At 65.6% G+C, this 20795-nt stretch overlaps 4 protein-coding genes across 5 annotated transcripts; all 4 read left to right on the top strand.

Moving 5' to 3' along the window:
• Positions 1–320: 320 nt before the first annotated feature.
• LOC121161907 (lymphocyte antigen 6D-like) lies at positions 321–1198 on the top strand. Its single transcript, XM_040988578.1, has 3 exons — positions 321–369; positions 784–882; positions 963–1198. Exons 1-3 carry the CDS (start codon positions 321–323, stop codon positions 1196–1198), a joined length of 384 nt encoding a protein of 127 aa, XP_040844512.1.
• A 4605-nt stretch (positions 1199–5803) lies between these two features.
• On the top strand, positions 5804–6706 carry LYNX1 (Ly6/neurotoxin 1). The gene is made up of 3 exons (XM_040988577.1): positions 5804–5846; positions 6000–6101; positions 6182–6706. The coding sequence occupies exons 1-3, from the start codon at positions 5804–5806 to the stop codon at positions 6376–6378; spliced, it is 342 nt and encodes a 113-aa protein (XP_040844511.1). The 3' UTR covers positions 6379–6706.
• A 2435-nt stretch (positions 6707–9141) lies between these two features.
• Positions 9142–10747, top strand: LOC121161892 (secreted Ly-6/uPAR domain-containing protein 2-like). 2 transcript variants are annotated; one of them, XM_040988544.1, is made up of 3 exons: positions 9142–9193; positions 10290–10394; positions 10611–10747. In XM_040988544.1, the coding sequence occupies exons 1-3, from the start codon at positions 9142–9144 to the stop codon at positions 10745–10747; spliced, it is 294 nt and encodes a 97-aa protein (XP_040844478.1). The 2 variants fall into 2 exon arrangements, with proteins under 2 accessions (XP_040844478.1, XP_040844477.1); XM_040988543.1 differs by lacking the exon at positions 9142–9193 and having other exon boundaries at positions 10152–10394.
• Positions 10748–14288: 3541 nt separating this feature from the next.
• LYPD2 (LY6/PLAUR domain containing 2) lies at positions 14289–18434 on the top strand. Its single transcript, XM_040988542.1, has 3 exons — positions 14289–14389; positions 17783–17902; positions 18135–18434. Exons 1-3 carry the CDS (start codon positions 14332–14334, stop codon positions 18344–18346), a joined length of 390 nt encoding a protein of 129 aa, XP_040844476.1. The 5' UTR covers positions 14289–14331; the 3' UTR covers positions 18347–18434.
• Positions 18435–20795: the final 2361 nt, after the last annotated feature.

Below are 20795 nucleotides of genomic sequence, written 5' to 3'. Positions count from 1 at the left end.
TGCCACCCAACAGCGCACTGGTAGAGCCAGGTCGCAGCAGGTCCCACCTCCATCCGCAGCAACAGCTCCAGCATGGCGGGGTCCCCGGAAAAGGACGGAGACCCAGCAGCACCCAGCTGCAGGGCCAGGACCTCTGGCCACAACCAGCCCTGGCTGGCTCCTGCGAGGCAGCTGGGACACAGAGCCCCCCACATGGCTAGACCGAGTCCAATCTGGGCCCATGGGTGTGGCCCCTCTGACATCACCGGCCCCACCCTTGGTCTGGGCCTGTTATAAGGGCCTCCTCGGAACAGGGGCCCTCGGCTCCCCGCACTCCAGAGATGAGGACACTAGTGCTGCTCGTCACCCTGGCGGTGGCCACGGGGCCCGGTGAGGAGCTGGGCGGGCGGGAGCAGGGTGGCCCGCTGGGCTTCAGCAGGAGTGAGCAAGGAGACCCCCATGAGCCCCTATCTTTCCTGAGTACAATTGCAGGGCTGTGGCCTCTCAGGATGGGCAGGGACTGGAGACTGGAGGGGAGCACCCCGGTACCCCGGTGGGATGGGAGGTCAGCCCTAAGGTGGGGTAAGGTGGGAGGACACCCCCAGCGAGGGGTCAGCTGCACGATGGCCCTCTAGCTCTCCGAGGCAGCAGATGAAAGGTCTCCAAAAGACCCACAGTTATTCCAGGTCAGGACGCCTCCTCCAGGGTGGTTGCCGGGCTGATCACGAGGCCTGGGGCTCCAGGAGGGTCCGGCCCCTGCGTGGGAGGCACAGCCCTGGCTGAGATTCCTTTGCTTCCTGCCAGCCTGGGCTCTGCAGTGCCACGTGTGCAGCAGTGCCACTAACTGCAAGCATCCCGAGGCCTGCCCCAGCAGCTCCCGCTTCTGCATGACCACAAACACGGGTAAGGCCCAGCAGGCTGGCCGGGGGTGCGTGGGGGCTGCCCAGGCAGCTGCCAGGCCTCACCGCTCCTTGTTTCTGCAGTAGAGCCTCTGTCGGGGAACCTGGTGACCAAGTCCTGCGCCGACTACTGTACCCCCAGCCAGAACATGCAGGGCCAGGTCAGCAAGGGCACCGCGGCCACCTACTGCTGCCAGAGCGACCTGTGCAACGAGAGAGCCAGCAACGCTGCACCCTGCCATGCCCCGCTTGCTGGCACCCTCCTAGGCCTCATGCTGGCCGCCGGGCTCCTTGCCTGCACCTGGGCCCCAGGCCTGTGACCCCGTGGGTCCTGGCTCATGCCCTGCTCTTCCCCAACCCCTCCCTGGCTGGACTGGGTGCTTGATGCCCTCTGCTGGGAAAGCCCTCCACCAGGGTGTGGAGAACAGCCCCTCCCACGGCAGCCCGGGGTCGTCGCGGGCCCATCCCCTCACCCTGTTTATTTTTCTACTGGAAACTGCATGGCAATAAATGTTTCTAACCCAGCACCTACTGCTGTTGTTCCGGAGTGCGAGGGGTTGTCTTCTATCAGCACCCCGTCCCCAGAGCTGCAGGGGCGGGCATGACTCAGAGTCCCTGGGGTGGAGCCAGGCACCCAGGGACAGGGAGGGCCTGAGAAGAGCACAGCCTGGGCCTGGAGCCACATACCCAAGCCAGCAGCCCTCCCTCGACACAATGCTCCCAGCTCAGTCCACAGCTGGTCAACTCTAGCCTCTGGTCAGCACGAGCTCAGACCCCACGGAGCCTTGTGGGGGATCCCGGTGAGAGGCACGGCTTCTCCCACCCTCCACAGTCTCACCCTGGGACACTAGCATACCCACCACCCTCCATCCTGGAGCGGGCCCAGAGCCCCTGACAGCTGCGGGCAGGCAGTGGGACTTGATGGAGATCAGCTGAGCCTGCCCAGGCGGCCCTGGCCTTGGTCTGCAGTGGCCTGGCTGCTCCAGCCTCACCAGAAGCGTGGAGTCCTGTACATGCAGCCGGAGCCCACTGGTGCCCCTGGGCTTGTGAGGGGCGGCCCCAGCCTCCACCAGGGCCTCCCAAGGCTGCCACTCCCAACCTGCTCTCAGAAGGCCGGACGGAAGCACCTGGTGGCCACTGAGAGCCAATCATTGCGAGGCAAGAACACTTCCTCGCTAAGGCCACTTGACCCAGGACCCACCACTTTCTGCTCCATGAGACAGGCGACTAGAGGGACCAAAGCACCCAGAGCAGGGTGTCCAGGCTGGGAGCAGGGCAGCGGGTCTTCCATGCCATGGCACATACGGGCATCCAGGGGCAGGGAGTGGGAGAAGACAACAAATGGTCCAGTTTCAGTACCAAATGTCACGCGGGAAGCTGCTGGCGAGTGGCTGTGCCCGCATGGCTGTGCCCGAGTGGCTGTGCCCGAGTGGCTATGACTGCGTGGCTGTGGCCGAGTGGCTGTGCCTGAGTGGCTGTGCCCGAGTGGCTGTAACCATGTGGCTGTGGCCGAGTGGCTGTGCCCGAGTGGCTGTGCCCGAGTGGCTGTAACCACGTGGCTGTGCCCGAGTGGCTGTGCCTGAGTGGCTGTGCCCGAGTGGCTGTAACCACGTGGCTGTGCCCAAGTGGCTGTGACTGCGTGGCTGTAACCACATGGCTGTGCCCGAGTGGCTGTGCCCGAGTGGCTGTAACCACGTGGCTGTGCCTGAGTGGCTGTGACTGCGTGGCTGTGCCCGAGTGGCTGTGACCGAGTGGCTGTGACCGGCTCACATAAGCAGCTTGCAGCTGTAGTAATCGCAAACCCCAGGGCTGATGGGAAGTCAAGGAGGGGCAAGGGATCCTCAATGAGAAAGTTGTGGGGACCAGGAGCCCAGGGCACCGGGCAGGGGGGAGGACTGAGCGTCACAGAGGGAGAGGGACCCGCCTGCCAGAGGGGGAACATCATTGTGGTTGTCTGGGAGCACCTGCTCTTCAGTCCGGCTTCCGTGGCACCCGGGAAGTCCTCCCATGGCACTCCTCCTTCTCCTGAGTGGACGGGAGGACGTTTGTTCACAGGAGGCTGTGACGTGCCCCGCCAGAAACCAAAGCACATGGCTCCTTGCCCTGGGTCAGGAGGCAGACAGCAGTACCCACGCCCCTGTGGCGGGGCCAGGAGGGCATGCGAGGGGGCCTGCAGGAGGAATGTGGGAGTCAGGATACGGGTGAGAGGAGCAGGCAGCGGCGTGTGGCAGGGAGCCTCGGCTCCCATGAGGTCACAGCAGAACCCAGGCCAGCGACAGACTGCCCGCCTCCCCATGCAACAGCCAAGGAGATCCCCCAAATAACCAGTGGGTTTCCTGGGACTAACAAGGGCCTCCCAAAAAGAACACATGGGCCGGAGCAGACAGGAAAGGGCTAAAATGGAGAGATGGGCACAGCACTGACTACAGGACACAGGCCCCAGGCTGCACCGGTCCTGGCTGGGGAGACTCCGGGAAGGTGCTCTCGGTGTGGGCTTGGCAGGATCTGGGCGAGGGCTGAACCTGCCAGTCCAGTGAAGTTCAAGGCCCCAGTCCAGGGCACACCCTGCCCCGACTTCCTGAGCCCAAGTGGAGGCCAGAGCCCTCAGGGACAGACACGGAGCTGAGGAGCAGGCACGGCCCTCCCTCCTCCCAGGCTGACCCCAGGGTCATCAGCCCTCTGGTCCTCAGGCCTTTGGTGCAGCCCGTGGACAGGCCGGCTGGCAGGCGCAGTGGATGTCTCAGCGCGGCGCTTTCCGATGTTACCACCAGGCCCTTTCCGTTAACGAGTTCTACCTTCGCTCACTTCGTAGGGTTGTCAGGTGTGAGCGAGGTCAAGCCAAACAAGCCCGGGACGTACTAGGAATCCTTGTGAAGCAAACTCAATGACGGCAGTGCCCACTGGAAATTAGGCAAAGGCAGGTTCATGCGGCAATCCAGTCTGAATCGAACGGTCATGACCATGGAACCAGTCTATTAAACTGAAGACCTGTGTCCCAGCTTCCCCAGCAATGCAAGAAACATGCAGCCGACAACCTGGGCACACTTGCAAAGCTGCAGAGTTCCCCTCTCCCTGGCTTCTCCGCCCACATTCCATCACTGCCGGCCTCGCCTCGCCGGGGACTCTGGAAATACAGAGCACCTTAGTGTTGCTGCCCTTACCGGGTGAGGAATACAGGGCCATCCTCAGGGAACACCTGTCCTCGGGGTCTGTCCTGGCCAAGAGTCGAGGGCCAGAGCGAGCCCCTCCCTATGGGGGGTCCTTATAGGGCCTTGCGGGGGGGGGGGGGGGGGGGTTACACGACAATGCAACACCACCCCCTCTCAGGTTCCAGGTGGTGACAGGTGGGCCGGGGGAGCACCTAGGTGGCAGGGAGGAGTGGCTTCCAAGCTGAGCTAGCTGCCTGTCCTACAATGGTAGGACTCGTCTGCTCTGGGCCCCACAGCTCCCAGCCTTCTCTTGGGCATCGTAGCAGGCTCCCATGCCAGGGAGGCAGTGCCAGCTCGCTGGGTGGCTTTGAGGATGCGAAGCGGGCGCAGAGGGAACCAGGCTGTCTCTTTTCTGCCACTCCTCAGACTTGCACTTGCAGTTGGCCAAACCTGCGACTGTCTTGGCCACCACTTCCCCTTCCTCCCTCCCAGGACTCCACACACACAAACACACTTGCTTGCATGCCACATGCATGTTCACCCATGTTCACATACATACACAGGTGTGGCGCACACCTGCCAGGCCACTTGAAGCTAACCAGCTCCCTCTCCCTCCCCCAGTCCAGTCCTGTGGTTCTGCAGCGCCCAGGAGAGGCCCGACCCCTGACGGACCCCACTCCTCTCCCTGAGCGCGGGGAGCAGGGTGGCGGGGAGGGAGTCCCGTGAGAAGGTGGAAGGACGCCTCGGCCTCCTCACACATTTTGCCTGAAAAGCAAAGTATCTGAAGAGCTGGAACCCCGGCAGGATCGCGGGGCAGGGCTCCCCTAGCCTGCCCCACGCCGCACGGGAAGCCCCCAAGCTGCGCCAGCGGGGTCGCGCCCTCGGTGCCCCGGGCTGTGTGCGTGCTGGCGCGCCCGGACACTACGAGAGGAACCGCGGCCTCCGCGCGCGGGAGACGCGCTGGAAAGAGGGGCGGGGCCGGGGCGGGGCCTTGCAGGAAGCGCTGGGGCCAGCGGCCTGGGGGCGGGGAGGGGGCGGGGTCGGGCTGGGATCTGCGGCTGAGGCACGCGGGCTGGGGGAGGAGAAAGGGCGGGGACGGGGCGGGGCCTCCGGAGACCGCGGGCGGGGGATGGCAGCCGGGGGTGGGTCTGGGGCGGGGTTTTCCGCGACCTCGCGCTCCGCCCCCGGCTCGCCGCCCCAGAACTCGCAGGACCGGTCTTGCGGTGTGGGCGCTGCGGCAAACCGGGCCCGGCGCGCGTCCCACCCGAGGCGGAGGCCGGCGAGCGGCTGCGCGTGAGTTCCGGGCTCTGCAGGGGCTTAGGATGGTGAAGGTCGCGGAGGAGGTCGCGTTTGCCGCAGCCTTCGGGGCGGGGTGCCCAGGCCTGGCCTGGCTCGGGCCCCACTCTCCCCTGGCCGCCGTTGGTCCCGGGATAACCCCGGGTTGGTCCGGGGGTGCGGAGGGAGGGCAGACCCCAGGCCCCAGACCCCAAACCGGGCTCTGTAGAAGCCCCAAGTGGAGCGGGTGCCTGCTGCAGGGCTGCGCCTGGGCGCCCTGAGTAAGGCCGAGGCTCACGGTCCCCGCCGCGCGGCCTGCGCACCGGGCCCCCTCCACCTTCTCCAGGCGCTGCCGCATGCCAGGCTTCTGGCCAGCGTCCCGCTCAGCGCCCGCTCCCCAGGGAGCCTCCCCTACCGCTCACACGCCGCCCCGCACTGCACTGACTGCCCACCCCGCACCCTGCCCCGCTGCAGCCCCCCTGCGCTCCAGGAACAGCTGCCATGGCCCTCCTGCTGCTGGCTGCCCTGCTGGGCCTCCCTCTGGGTAAGCTGGAGGAGGGGGCTGCCGGGGGGTGGGGGGGCGCGGGGAGCCGGAACCCCCCAGGGCCTGTCTCCTGTCATGAGCTCCTGTGTGCACCCTGGGGAGGTGCTGGGCTGGGGTCCGATGGGTGCTGTGTGGCCTTGCCCCTGACCCCAGCCCAGGCTCTGGACTGTCACGTGTGCGCCTACCACGGAGACAACTGCTTCAACCCCATGCGTTGCCCAGACATGGTCAAATACTGCATGACCACTCGCACCTGTGAGTCTGGGGGCCTCCCAGGGCTGAGGCGGGGGGCGGGGCGGGGCGGAAGTAACCACGACCACCCGCTGCCCCTGCAGACTACACCCCCACCAAGATGAAGGTGAGCAAGTCGTGCGTGCCCAGCTGCTTCGAGACTGTGTATGATGGCTACTCCAAGCACGCCTCCACCACCTCCTGCTGCCAGTACGACCTGTGCAACACGGCGGGCCTTGCCGTGCCCGGTGCGCTGAGCCTGCTGGCCGCCCTGCTGGCCGTCCTCTGGGCTCTGTTCTAGGCCTGGCTCCAGCTACAAGACCCCCAGTCACCTTCGTGCCCTGGCCACACCCGGTGCCCACAACTGTCCACAGGAAGGCCCCCACCCCACCCTGCCTGTCCAGCTGAGCCCCTCCCCCAGCCACAGGCATGTGGCTTGGGCTGAGCTTGGGGAGGGCATTCCTTTGGGGCCCAACTGCAGGTGCACGTGGGTAGGGGGACGGTCCTGACCCAGGCGCCACCCCTGTGCTACCCCAGCCTCCAGCCTCAGACCTGCCCAGGGCAGGCATGGGATGGCCCTGCATCCCACAGTCCTTGGGAGGGGAGGAGTGAACGGGCTGTCCTCGAGCCCCAGCAGCCATCTGGGTCCAGCTCCCTCCTACAACAGCTGCTGCCCCTCCCCCGTCCTCTGGGGCTAGGTGAAGCTGAGCTGGGCTGGAGGAGGGAGGGTGGAGGCCAGACAGGCCATTCCTTATTTGGTGGGGCCCTGGGTGCTGAGCACTGCCAAGGCTATTCTGGGCAGCATGGGAGGGGCAGGGCAGGTGGCTGTGCGGCCTGGCTCAGCCTGGCAGAAGGGCCTCCCGGAGCCTCCAGGCCTGGGCCAGGCTCTCCACTTGGGCGTGGGGTCAGTCCTTGCAGGGCAGGTGCAGGGGAAGCAGGCCTGGGCCCTGGGGAGGGTTGTCAGCAGGGGCCCCTGGGAGTAAGGGTGCGGCTTCTCAGCTCAGCTTCCTGCCCCTCCCAGCATCCTGGCACCGTGAGCGTAGGTGGCCACTAGAGGGGGCCTGTGGCCTGCTAAATGATAGGACCCCTGTCCAGCAGTGGCCCTGGGAAACAGCCTGGGGTGATTCACCTGCCATCTTCCTGAAGAAGGGTCCAGCATTGTAGATGTCACCCCAGGAAACCAAGTGTCAGGAGCAGCAGCTGTCCCCAGGCGGGCTGGCCACCCCTCTCGGCCTTGGACTTCCTCAGGATGGGACGGACGGCTTTGAGGGAGGAAGGGAGACTGCGGGCTGGAGAAGCCGTGCGCCTGCAGCCGGCACCCAGTCGTCTGTCAGGGGTGGGGGCAGAGGCAGTGGGCACCATAGTGCCAGGACCTGGGCGCCCCCACCTTGAGGACTGCTGCGATGCAAGCCAGAGGTCCCGAGGCTCGCTGTGTGGAGTCCACACGGAGCAGCCCTGTCTCCGAGCAGTGAGAGCCGCTGAGCTCCAGCGTCCGGAGCATGCTGGGGACGGGGCTGCTTGCCTGCTCCTGTATGCCGCGCTGTGGTGTCTGACGTCCTTGGATTGCTGGAAAGCAGCCCCGTCCTGAGTGTCACACACACACCTTCCCAAACATGCTCCTGTGGCAATCACAGCCCCGGGCCTTGGCTGTCTCACTGTCCCTCCCTGGACAGATGGCGGTGTGGGTGGATGCGAGCTGGTTACATGGACGACAGATGCATGGGTGGCTGTGTGGCGTGCAAGTGGGTAGAGGATGGGTGCCTGATACGTTGATGGATGGGCAGGAGATTGATGGGTTGGTAGATGGTGGGTGGAGGTGGTACACAGGCCAGCATGTGTGGGTGCCCTCCTCTGCAGCCTCCCCACCCCCCAGCTCAGACCTCCCTTTTCTGTCTGGCTCTGCTGGCCTCCCGTTTCTATGGACCCCACACTTCCATCCCGCCCAGCTAGTCCAGGCCTCATTTCCTTCCTACCCCACAGTCCCACCTGACCTCTCAGCCAGCCCAGCTTGGGGACGTTTGGGCTCGGAGAACCGGCCTCGCCCTGTGCTACAGGACAGATATGAAGGAGGAAGGAGTCCCTGGCCCTGCTCTGGCCTAACCTCCTACTCGCTGTCCTGTGACCCCAGGTTTAGGCCCCCTCCTTCCACTCCCCCTCCTCTGCAGCCCTAAGGGACCCCTGCAGATGGCTAGAGCAAGTGTCGGGGCCGCGAGCTCTGATAGGGGCCGTGGACTCCAACAGTCCTGCTCCCGCCCGAGGTGCCGAGTGGAGTTGTCGTGGGTGGGCAGGTAAAACGAGAGAGAGCAGGCTCACACAGACATCTTGAGTGGAGACTGCCCGAACAAAGAGGGAACCACCGTCCCGGCAGCCCCCGCCGTGGCCTGGCCCCACCCCGCTGCCTGCCAGGTGCAGCCACCTGAAGGCGGGACCAGGCCCTGGTGCCAGGAGGCCAGCCGGGAAGCTCCCATCCCCTCCTTGCGTTGGCTGAGGTCAGGGTGCGGGCACTCCGACAGCCCCCGGGGGAGTTCACAGGAGGACCCCAGCCTCCCGGGTAACTCACCTGCCTCCTCCCGTCTGCTTCCCAGCTCATCCCTTTGGGGCCTTATTCCGTGTCTGGGTCCAAGCCCTGGGGGTTCTGTAGCCCTCTGCTGCCGTCATCACCAGCCCACCAGCCCATCCTCAGCCGCCACCAGGACCGCCAGTACAGGTCTGACAGGACGCCCACCAGCCCTGAGGGCCAGCACGAGACCCGCTGACTTGGGGTGGGGCGCGGAGAACGGCCTCTGGCTGCCCCCACATTGAGCTTACATGGATCTTGGAAGGGCCTCCAGGCCAACACCCCAGGCCTCCTGCTGGGAGCAGCCTGCATGGGGCACCCGCTGGGCCGGGCAAGCATGCTGTGAACTGGCTGTGGCCCAAGCTGGCAGCTGCAGGGTACCCGATTGGCAAGCTTTGGCCACAGCCCAGCTCCTGGGCAAGGGCAGGTGACTCAGGCACAGGAGGTGGGTGGAGGCCACCCAGTATAAGGGATGGTTGGGTGCCTCTGGCTGCCCTCCTCCCGAACATGCAGTTCCTCACTGGGCTCCTGCTGGCCGCCACCGTGAGCCTGCAGCTGGGTGAGTCCACCATGTCCTCCCGTCCTCCTTACCCTGTCCCATCCTTCCCGTTGGCTTCCGGTGTTCAGCCCCGGTGCCCTCTGCTGGGGTCCCTCCCGCACAGGGGTAACCCCCACTGTCCCACCTCATCCCAGGACTACCCCCTCCAGTGCCCGTCTCCCTCTGGCCCTGGCCAGGACCCAGAGGTCTCCCCCTCAGTACTTCCGCCCTGCTGCAGGTCTCAGCCCCCACCTCCTGTCCTCCAGGCCCTCAAGTGCTTAGACTGAGGCAGCAAGGGCCTGGCCCCCTCTCTGCTCCCCAAAACCCCACACTCCCACGGGCGGCGTCTCAGTTCCTGGGCTGGCTCAGCTTGTTTCTGAGTGCTCGCGTGACAGCCCCAGGACCGAGGACAAGGCTGCAGGTGCCGGCAGGGCTTCGGCCTGCTCTGTGAGGCTGATGGACCAGTACAGCCTGCTGACTGGGTACTGCCCTGGGGGTGCCAAGGACTCACAACCAACCCTGGGCACAGCTGTGGCCAGAGCAGAGCTGGGGGGCCCAGAAGAGACCATGTGGCCAGCTCAGCGACTGCAGCCAGAGGCCTCGGCCTGTGCTGACCAGGGACTTTGTGCAAGTCCGAGTCCCAGGTGTGAAGCCGGGAAGGCTAGGACAGGGAGACCCCCGCCGGACGCGGGGAGGGCCAGGCAGGGACAACAGGAAACAAACACAGGAATGAACCGCGGCCCTGCCTGCCTCCTTTGTGTCCTGTCCATGGTCCCTGTGCCACCTCAGCCAGCCCCACGGGCCTCAAGGGTGGGGAACAGATTCAGAGAACCCTCTCCATCTTGCACCCCAATCCTCCCAGCTCCCTGAGAGCCCAGCCTCAGATCACCGCTCCCCAAGGTTCTCACCGTCCTGGCTGCTTCCCTGGCTGGGCACCCTGGGTAAGGGACACTCGCTGGCTTTGATCTCTGTGGCCAGGGGACAGCCCAGCAGGAGCCTGAGCTCACGCCTTGACCGGGAGTGCCCATGTCCGCTCCTTGCCTTACCCCAATGGCGTTGGCGGGCAATGTGGCTTCCTTGCGAGTGGCGGCCTGGCCGTCTGCCCGTCTGTCCACAGCTGCAGCCCAGGGCATGTGGTGTCACCAGTGCAAGGGCTTCGGTGGGTGCTCCCATGCGGCCCAGTGCCCCCGGGGCATGACCCACTGCGTCGTCATCGCCACGCGTGAGTGGGGAGGGGCAAGATGGCCTGGGCCCTGGGTTGGGGGAGAATGGGCAGCTGGTTGGTCAGCCGGAGCCCTGTCCAAGCGGGCCTGCACCTGCCCCTAGGGACCACACCTACCTGCCAGATGGGGTGGGGGGCCCCAGAGCAGGAGGGGTGAGGGTGGGACAGGCAGCCCAGAGCCTCAGGGAGTCCCATGGCTTCTCTCCTGCCCCCTAGGAGCCCCCATCAGTTTTGAGGACCTGCCCCTCGTCACCAAGAAGTGCTACAGCGGCTGCCCGGACGTGAGGAGCCTGGACCTGGGCCCGCATGTGTCCATCGCCTGCTGCCAGTCCAACCTCTGCAACCACGACTGACCCTCTGGGCCTGAGCCCCGAGGCCCGCCCAGGCCCCCCACCGCTCCCAGCCCCAAATAAAGTGTGGCCAGCCAGCATGCTCAGCTGTCTGTCTGGGGGTGGGGCACCACGCTGGGTGCAGAGTGAGCCCCACTCCCAAGGCCATCTCTGTTCTCACAGCCCCCTCACCTCCCCTCTGGCTCAACAGGTATTGGGGACCCAAGGGTGCAGACACCTCACAGACAGCATGGGGCCCCAAGCAGACACTATTGTGTGGGCCAACTGGGGAGACCCCTTGAGCGCCTCAATGCACAGCAGGGGGCTAGGAGGCCTTGCAGAACAAGACAGATGAGAGGTGCAGACAGGGGCTCCCCCAGGAGCCCCAGAAACTCATAGGACATGGGGGCTCAGGGAAGCAACTCCCCCCAGTGCTGCTGCTCACAAGAAACCTAGGGCATCCTTGGCCTGGGGGTCTCCCCTGTGTCTCCCCTGGGATGAGGACACATAGCTCCTGGGAAGGGGAGCCTTGGGGGTCTGCCGGGGCGAGGGGCCCAGAGCCGTGCTGGGGTTGGCGGAACCCACCTGACCTCCAGATCTCTCAGGGGGAGGGAGGGAGGAGCACACCCCATAACTCCTCACCTCGTGGTCCCCGGAGTGGGAGCCAGCAGCCTCGCCGGGCAGGAGTTGGCACAGGACACATGCGGCATGGGACAGCCTGGGTTGGCCCCTCGGGCAGCTGCAGCAGCTGGACACCACTTGCTTCACCACAACCACCGTTCTGTTCAGGCAAGGCTTAAAAACAAAGCAGAGGCAGGGCCACGAGGTAGCTCAGGCAACATGCTCCGACGCTGACCTCTGCCACTGCCAATGCCACACACACGCCCTGGCATACGGGGGTACAGGTGCTGAGTAGAGCCAGCCAACCGACCAGGCAGCTCAGCCACACAGCAGGACAAACCGAGGGAACCCCAAATGTCCTGCACTCTGCTGGCTGCCCAGAGGTCACTGGGCCCCAGGACAGAGGGCCTTCAACCTTCCCAGTGCCCCGGGGACTTGGGAGCCTGGTCCCAAGACCAGGCTTTGAGGTTCTCTGAGGGGGGACCCCAAGAACACGTTTTGGGGTATGGCCACAGGTTAGGACACACAGGTGTCAGTGGTGGCTCTAGGCGGGCCCTGAGGGAAGGTAGGAGGGTCCCAAAATGTCCACGCAAAATGCAGGTGGAAGTTCCCCTTGTGCCCACCACCATGGACCTTACCAACCCACCCACCACTTTCCCATCTAAATAGGTTCCACAAAGTTCCTCCTACACTTCAGATTACCGAGCCTCACACCCAAATAAACTTCCCTTTGAATGACGCTGTTTTCCATGAGTTATTAAGAAACGCTTTTTCATTGATTTTATTCAAAAAGCAAGTGGGGTGCGGTGAAGGGTACCTTGCATCCTGCGGTTCCCCTCCAAATGCCCACAACAGCCAGGGTTGGGCCAGGTGGGAACCAGGAAGCTTGACTACCCTCAGGACTCCCTCTGTGGGTGGCCAGGGGTCAAGTCCTGGGCCGTCGGCCACCCCTCCTGCAGTGTGCACAGAGCCCACACGCGCCGTGGCACTCAGGGTGCAGGGGCTCACTGCCACGTGTGTCTCACTAAACGAGGCCCGGAAGCAGCCCCAGGTCTGACCTCTGCCTTGGGCAGCTGAGATGCACGACTAACATGACAGAGCCTGGGTCCTCTCTGCCTGATGCCCTGCTGCAGAGGGCACGTCCAGCCTTGTGGGGTCAGTGGGGAGGGCAGGACAGATGTAGACCCTGCAGGGGTCAAGGCCATCTGTGAACAGGGCTGGCTGAGTGCTCAGAGCTGCTTCCTCAAGGGACCAGAAGCAGGCTGGGAGGGTGCGAGAGGAGGAAGGCAGAGGTGCTGCGCTCCGAGGCTGCGGGCAGGGGAAGCTCTGGGGCTGGGGTGGAGGAGCCCCCTCCCTCCAGGGCCTGCCAGGCACCCCCTTCGTCCTGGCACCCAGGAAGCCCCAAGCAGAGTGCAGTCAGGCCCACACCACCTGCAGGCACTGAGCTGCTGCGTGTGCTGGGTGAAGCCTCAAGGCCAGGGGCACCTCTTCCCTTCTGGGAGCGAGTACAGCTCAGGGGCGTACAGTGGGCTGCAGAGGCCGGCTCTCGGCCAGTGGGCAGCAGGTGACCGGACACACACACACACAGTGAGTGGGGTGGGGCTGCAGCAGGATCCCAACCTGGTTGAGCCACCAGATCCTTGCTGCCCAGCTTGGCCGTAACCCAGGGGCCGAGCAACACAGGCATGAGTGGCCATACAATGCCATCTCGTCTGGCTGGCTACGGCATCCGTAGATGGGACCAGTCCACTGTGGGCAGCCAACGAGGTGTGCCTTTGTGTATGGCTCATAGACATCAAGCCCCAAAGGGAAACAACTCCCACCCCTGCTGTGGCCCAGGCTGCCCTGCGTGGCCTTTTCACACCGACCTTCAGTCAGCAGAAGTTGCTCCAGGCCCCGGGAGGGACAGCCCCTCCCCTCCACCCAGCAGAGGTGCCCCCAGCCCAGCTCTGGGAGTGGGGATGGGAGCAGTGTCTGGTCCAGGTACAGCAGGGTCACAGGGGGCCAGGCATGGGGGCACCTCCCCCGCCGCAGCTAGCTGAGACTGGGAACTGGGTTAGATCCGAGGAGTAGCCCAGGATATGCGGGGTGGGGTGTGTAATCCAGTTAACTGCGTGCAGAGAGCAGGCTCTGACAGGCTCGCCGCCTGGGCTGACCCTGCCCTCGCCAAGCAGCGCCAAGCAGCGCCAAGCCACGGGTCCTCTGCTCAACCATGGACCTCCAGCACAGGGGCTGGAAATCCAGCTTTCCTGAGTGCTGGAGGCTGTGGGATGCAGGCTCTCCCTCAACCCCCAGCCCTGCTGTTCGGCACATTTGGGGCTGCCCAGGGAGCAAGGCGGGAGTGGGGGCCAGGTCCCCCCAAGAAGGCCAACCCTGGGCTGACCAGCAGAGGCAAGGACGGGCCCAAGTCCAGCAGGAGAGGAATTAAGTAGAAATCAGAGGGGTTGTCCTCACCAGCAGGCTCCCTCTGCTCTCTGCGACCAAGGGGATGGTGGCTGAGCAGGTGGGCCTACCTGGCCTCCCGGGACAGCAGGGTAGTGTCCGCCCCCGGGCCAGTCAGGATCTCCCTGTTGACCGGTAGCGGTCAGTCTCCGGGCAACCAATGCACGGCTTGGCCAGGTCCTCCTGGGAGGATCCCAGCCCTGGACCCCACAGGTGTGGGGACCCGACTGTGGGGGCGGGGGCGCCTGGAGGCTTGCAGGGGAGCCAGCTAGCTACCCCGTGGGTGTGGGGGCGCCCGAGCATAGCAAGAGTCCCCAGGCAGAGCCTCCCAGGAAAACAGGGGAGGGCCTCAGATCACCAGGGGAAGCCCAACAGGCAGGGTGGGAGTGGCGGGAGGGGCCCTGGCCTGGGGCGGGGTCTCCACACCTAGAAACCCGACCCTGTTAATCTGCTAAGCCAACCGGTTGGATCACCCCAGGGCTGTACCGCATCCGCTGTCTGGGTGGACAGCCTGCGGGCAAGGCAACAGGGGCAGCGGCGGGACCATGCCGGGGATGCAGCTGACCCTCTGGGTGCTGGTGCTGGCCACTTGCGGGGAGCTCGGTGAGGGGCAAGGGGGCGGGCAGAGGGACCTGGCCCCCCGGAGGGAGGAGGGGTCCCTGTGTGTTGGCGCAGGTGGGAGAGGTGGAGGGGGCACTCAGGCAGGTGAGTCGGGAGGGGAAGGCAGGGCACTCACAGGGAGGAGGCCGACACCTGTGCGGTGACCGCTGAACTCAGAAAATGGGAACCCTGAGCCAGACCTGCAGACCCCACAGCCAGCCAGGGAGTACAGTCAGTGAGCCTGGGCAGCCACGTCCACCCAATTCCGAGAGAAGCGAGGCAAGCCAGAGAGGACCCATCGCGGCCACAGAGCGGATGGAGAAGGCTGTGGGAGAGGAAGGGACGGGCTGGGCTGGGCTGGGGGACAATGGCAATGGGCCAGGGAGCCATCACAGTGAATCTGAGACAGTGCCCGCCACTCCTAGGGAGCAGCATCCTACCAAAGTCCACAGAGAGCCCAGTCAGGCTGGGCAGTAGCTTAGCAGAGAATAGCAGGGGGCTTAGGAAGGGCAGGTCCTGGGCTCCCGATTCTCCCCTCCACTTCCACCACTTCTCCTGACAAAGGGTTTGCTGGGTGCAAAGCCGGTCACCAGACTGGGCAGACTTCTGTGGGGAGGCTGGGTCCAGCTGCAGACCAGTGGGGTACAAGAAGGGAGCTGTGGGGTGCAGGCAGTGAGCTATGGGGACAGGCAGGGAGCTGTGGGGACAGGCAGGGAGCTGTGGGGACAGGCAGGGGAAGTGGGGACAGGCAGGGGCAGTGGGGACAGGCAGGGGCAGAGGGGACAGGCAGGGAGCTGTGGGGACAGGCAGGGGCAGAGGGGACAGGCAGGAGCTGTGGGGACAGGCAGGGGCAGAGGGGACAGGCAGGGAGCTGTGGGGACAGGCAGGGGCAGTGGGGACAGGCAGGGGCAGTGGGGACAGGCAGGGGGTGGTGGGGACAGGCAGGGGGCTATGGGGACAGGCAGGGGCAGTGGGGACAGGCAGGGGCAGTGGGGACAGGCAGGGAGCTGTGGGGACAGGCAGGGGCAGTGGGGACAGGCAGGGGCAGTGGGGACAGGCAGGGAGCTGTGGGGACAGGCAGGGGCAGTGGGGACAGGCAGGGGCAGTGGGGACAGGCAGGGAGCTGTGGGGACAGGCAGGGGCAGTGGGGACAGGAAGGGGCAGAGGGGAAAGGCAGGGAGCTGTGGGGACAGGCAGGGGTGGTGGGGACAGGAAGGGGGAGGTGGGGACAGGCAGGGGGTGGTGGGGACAGGCAGGGGCAGTGGGGACAGGCAGGGAGCTGTGGGGACAGGCAGGGGCAGAGGGGAAAGGCAGGGAGCTGTGGGGTGCGGGCAGTGAGCTATGGGGACAGGCAGGGAGCTGTGGGGACAGGCAGGGAGCTGTGGGGACAGGCAGGGGAAGTGGGGACAGGCAGGGGCAGTGGGGACAGGCAGGGGCAGAGGGGACAGGCAGGGAGCTGTGGGGACAGGCAGGGGCAGAGGGGACAGGCAGGAGCTGTGGGGACAGGCAGGGGCAGAGGGGACAGGCAGGGAGCTGTGGGGACAGGCAGGGGCAGTGGGGACAGGCAGGGGCAGTGGGGACAGGCAGGGGGTGGTGGGGACAGGCAGGGGGCTATGGGGACAGGCAGGGGCAGTGGGGACAGGCAGGGGCAGTGGGGACAGGCAGGGAGCTGTGGGGACAGGCAGGGGCAGTGGGGACAGGCAGGGGCAGTGGGGACAGGCAGGGAGCTGTGGGGACAGGCAGGGGCAGTGGGGACAGGCAGGGGCAGTGGGGACAGGCAGGGAGCTGTGGGGACAGGCAGGGGCAGTGGGGACAGGAAGGGGCAGAGGGGAAAGGCAGGGAGCTGTGGGGACAGGCAGGGGTGGTGGGGACAGGAAGGGGCAGTGGGGACAGGCAGGGAGCTGTGGGGACAGGCAGGGGCAGTGGGGACAGGCAGGGGGCGGTGGGGACAGGCAGGGGCAGTGGGGACAGGCAGGGAGCTGTGGGGACAGGCAGGGGCAGAGGGGAAAGGCAGGGAGCTGTGGGGACAGGCAGGGGGAGGTGGGGACAGGCAGGGGTGGTGGGGACAGGCAAGGGGCGGTGGGGACAGGCAGGGAGCTGTGGGGAAAGGCAGGGAGCTGTGGGGACAGGCAGGGGGAGGTGGGGACAGGCAGGGGGAGATGGGGACAGGCAGGGGGAGGTGGGGACAGGCAGGAGGCGGTGGGGACAGGCAAGGGGCGGTGGGGACAGGCAGGGAGCTGTGGGGACAGGCAGGGGGAGGTGGGGACAGGCAGGGGGCGGTGGGGACAGGCAGGGGGTGGTGGGAACAGGCAGGGGAGGTGGGGACAGGCAGGGGGTGGTGGGGACAGGCAGGGGGCTGTGGGGACAGGCAGGAGGAGGTGGGGAAAGGCAGGGGGCAGTGGGGACAGGCAGGGGGTGGTGGGGACAGGCAGGGGGCAGTGGGGACAGGCAGGGGGTGGTGGGGACAGGCAGGAGGAGGTGGGGACAGGCAGGGGGTGGTGGGGACAGGCAGGGGGTGGTGGGGACAGGCAGGGAGCTGTGGGGACAGGCAGGGGGCGGTGGGGACAGGCAGGGGGAGGTAGGGACAGGCAGGGAGCTGTGGGGACAGGCAGGGGGCGGTGGGGACAGGCAGGGGGCAGTGGGGACAGGCAGGGGGCTGTGGGGACAGGCAGGGGGCAGTGGGAACAGGCAGGGGGCGTTGGGGACAGGCCAGGAGCTGTGGCACGGGCAGGGAGCTGTGGGGACAGGCAGGGGAGGTGGGGACAGGCAGGGGGAGGTGGGGACAGGCAAGGGGCGGTGGGGACAGGCAGGGGGTGGTGGGGACAGGCAGGGGGTGGTGGGGACAGGCAGGGGATGGTGGGGACAGGCAGGGAGCTGTGGGGACAGGCAGGGGGCGGTGGGGACAGGCAGGCCTTGGCCATTTCCCCGGCTTCTCCCACGGCTGCAGGGTACTTTCCATTTCCTCACCCACCTGGACTTCTGGGGCCACAGCTCTCTGCACCCCTCACCTAACACAGGGGCCCAGCCGACCTTGGATCCAAAGCAGTCGGCTCGGGACGTCTCCCTGGTCACTGTTGTAGCCAAGGCCTCAGCGCACCCTGCCCCACCCCCGTCCGTGCAGCTGAGGCCCCCGCGCCGCCAACGTCAAAGAGCCCAGACTGAGGTCCCTTTGCCCTCCATGCCCCCACTACAGGAACACCCCCACCTCTGGGACTCGGGGCCCCTCCAAGTCCATCCTGGCCCAGTCCCATGCAGCTCCTGCTGTGTCCTTGGAGTTTGGCTACTGTTCAGCTGGACCCAAACTGGTCTCATGGTCCCCTGGGTCAGGGTCCTCCAAGACAGCGCTAAGCACAGGGACCCATGTGACCACATGAGACCATGCCACTTCTCCCCAAGGGGCAGCCTTGAAATGCTACACCTGCTCTAAACCCACGGACGTGTCCCACTGCATCACCATCAGCACCTGTCATGCCAATGAAACCATGTGTAAGACTACGCTGTACTCCCGGGAGATCGGTGAGTGACTGGCTGGACGCGGGTCCTTCCCCCCGCCCCCACCCCTTTGCACTCGTAAGCTGTGTTTGGGGGTCTCACGCAGGCAGGAGGCCCAGGGGGGGATGTCCCTGTGTCCCTGGCATGCCCACTAGTGGACAGAACGCAGAGGATGCTGAAAGAACCAGGATGGTGGCCCCGGGGTGGGTCCTGGGCTGCAGCCAGGCCTGAGGCGGATCCCTCCCGCCCCCTGCAGTGTACCCCTTCCTGGGGGACTCCACGGTGACCAAGTCCTGTGCCAGCACGTGTGAGCCCTCTGACGTGGATGGCATCGGCCAAACCCGACCCGTGTCCTGCTGCAACACGGAGCTGTGCAACGTGGACGCGGCGGTGGCCTTGGGAGGCCCCCACACCCTGGCTTGGGCCCTGGTGCTTGTTCCCATCCCCCTCCTCGGCCCCCATCCCTAGAAGCCCTACTGACCCCGGTGCCACCCTCGCCAGGCCTCTGTGCAGTCCAACATCATGGGCTTCAAACAAGTGTGCCTACCCGCCTGCAGCCGGCGTCCTGTGCTCCTTCCTCTGCGGTCTTGGCCTGCCTGCCCAGGAGGGCTGGGCCCCCCAGCTGGCTGTCTCCTGTCCCTGGGTTGTCCACTAAGCTCCCTAGGAACTGGGCAAGGGACTTCCACACCCACCCTGGTGAGGCCAGGGGGCTCCGAGGAGGAAGAGGGGGAGGAAGGGGCCATTGGGTCGCTCTTTAGTTGCCATGCTGACCCAGGTTCTGAGATGGCTCAATGGAGCTTCCCACTGGCCCCAGATCTGTGGGGGGCAGGGGTGGAAGGGCCCTGCCAAGGTGGGCAAACACTGGGGGCCCAGGGTACTCTCAGCAGTGCCCTTTGCTTGCCTTGGGCTGCTGCGTGGCCAGTGGCACACACAAACCCATGGGAATACACACTCCCCCGGGGACACACACACACACAAGGACACAAACTCACACGGGGACACGCACACGGCAATGGGGCAGGAGCCGGCCACAGCCTGACCAAGAGAGGCCGCTGCTCCGACTCTAGGCCTGCATCCACAGCCAAGCCTGAATCCACGCAGCCCTGCCTCAAAAGGAATCTCCATTCCTGGATGGGGAGGCAGGGCTCAGGTGGGGGCTGCCTGGAGCGGGAGGGCGATGGCCCCGTGCCACCACTGAGGCAGGCAGGAAGCTGCTGTCCCAGGGCCTGGCAGCACCACGGGCCAGACGTGCACCCTCAGCTGAGAGCAGCCGCAGGGGCTTCTCTCCAGTGTCACACAGGCACGGCCACGAGCTCCCACCGACTGGGCATCGATCCATAAATCCTGGCTGTCGGCCACATGGGTGCCCAGCCCAATCCCAAACCCCTGCTTGACCCCTGTTGCTGCTCCCTGACTCACTGGTGGGAGGCCCTGTGACAGGGAAGGGACAAGGCGGTGGCCCCAAGTTTCGGCTGGAAGAGGAGCCAGGAGCAGACCAGGAAGGGGAGGAACCAAACCAAGCGGTCCCTCGTGTAGGCCTCCACCCAAGCTAGGAAAGGGCGGCCCCGTCCCCCACCAGGGTGGGATGTCTGGGACTCGGAGGCAGAACACAGATAACTTGCACATAAGCTCCACCAGGAGCCAGGAACCCACCCTGTGGCTCTAAGCCAGCACGGCCTGCCCCCTGCACTGGAGGGGAGAGGTCGGGGCACCTTGACAGGGAGGTGGTGCTGTGCAGGCCAGGGCGGTGGTCTCTGCTCGCTCACGCCCTGCGGTTGCCTGTCCCACAGCCATCGTGTTGTCACCTTGGCAGCCCCTCCCACCTAGAGCTGAGGGATTCTGCCCACGACCTGTCCATGCAGACATCCTGTAGTGCCCGAGTCCCACCCTGGAGGAAGCTGGCCAGGGGCCAGGAGCGCCTGTGGGATGGTGCTGAGTGCAGCTGCTCACAGCGCCAGTCAGGGTGGTAAGCCCTATCCCAGAGAACAGGGCCGGAGCTACGGTGAGCTGCCCAACTCCGGAGCGTTCCGGCCTGTGCTGACTGGGCCCTCAAGGTCACAGGGCACCAGGTCCTGGCAGAGGTCAGCCCGAGGGCCAGGACGGAGTCTGGGCTGCAGACAACATTGGTCCTGGGCCACCTCAGCAATGATGCAAGTTCTGTGACTTCAATCACCCACACCCTCCACCTATCCACCCATCACCCACTCATTCATCCGTTGCCCACCCATCCATCCATCCATCCATCCACCCATCTGTCCTCCAGCAAAAGCTGCCCAGAGCCTAACCCAGTGTTAGGATTCTCTGAGGAGTGGACAGTGCTCCTTCCCCAGGCCAAAGCAGGCAGCGCAGCAGGCCAGGCCAGGAGGGACACACCAGGGGTGGGCCTGGGGACCAGGGTGATGATCTGTAGCCAGTCCCTCTGAATGGCAGGTGGAGGGTGTGGCCAGGCCCTCAGGGGTGGTGACAGGCTGGCCATCCCCGGGAAGAGTGGGAGGAATGGTTGGGTGTCCTGGTTCCATCTTGGGTGATGGGTCAGAGTTGTCTCAGGTGACCCAGTCCTACAAGTCCCCAGCTATGTGTTGTTGACTGCAGCAGCAGGAGGAACCTCTGCCAGTTTCTACCAGGCCTCATGCATGGCAACTCCAAGCACCAGGACGCTGGTCCCCCCAAGGGGGTAGTGGGCTGCCCATAGCTGCTCCACTAGTAATGGGCAAGGCAGGCACCTACTGGGGTCGAGAGAACCCATCCAGTCCTGCGCTGTGCAACCGTCCATTTTGGGGAAGCAAGTGGGCCCCCAGGCTGGCACATACCCTCACCAGGGCTCAAATCTGGCCTCTTGGTTCCATAGCCGGGGCCGCTGGGGATTGGCAGACACAGGCTGGAGGACAGCTAACTGGAACCCGCATCTACAGGGACT

The sequence above is a fragment of the Ochotona curzoniae genome, unplaced genomic scaffold, assembly GCF_017591425.1.
Source record: "Ochotona curzoniae isolate NIBS_2020 unplaced genomic scaffold, NIBS_Ocur_1.0 contig_4917, whole genome shotgun sequence".
Taxonomy (NCBI): domain Eukaryota; kingdom Metazoa; phylum Chordata; class Mammalia; order Lagomorpha; family Ochotonidae; genus Ochotona; species Ochotona curzoniae.
Note: the sequence above shows the minus strand (reverse complement) of the source record. Positions and strands in the feature narration are given on the sequence as shown.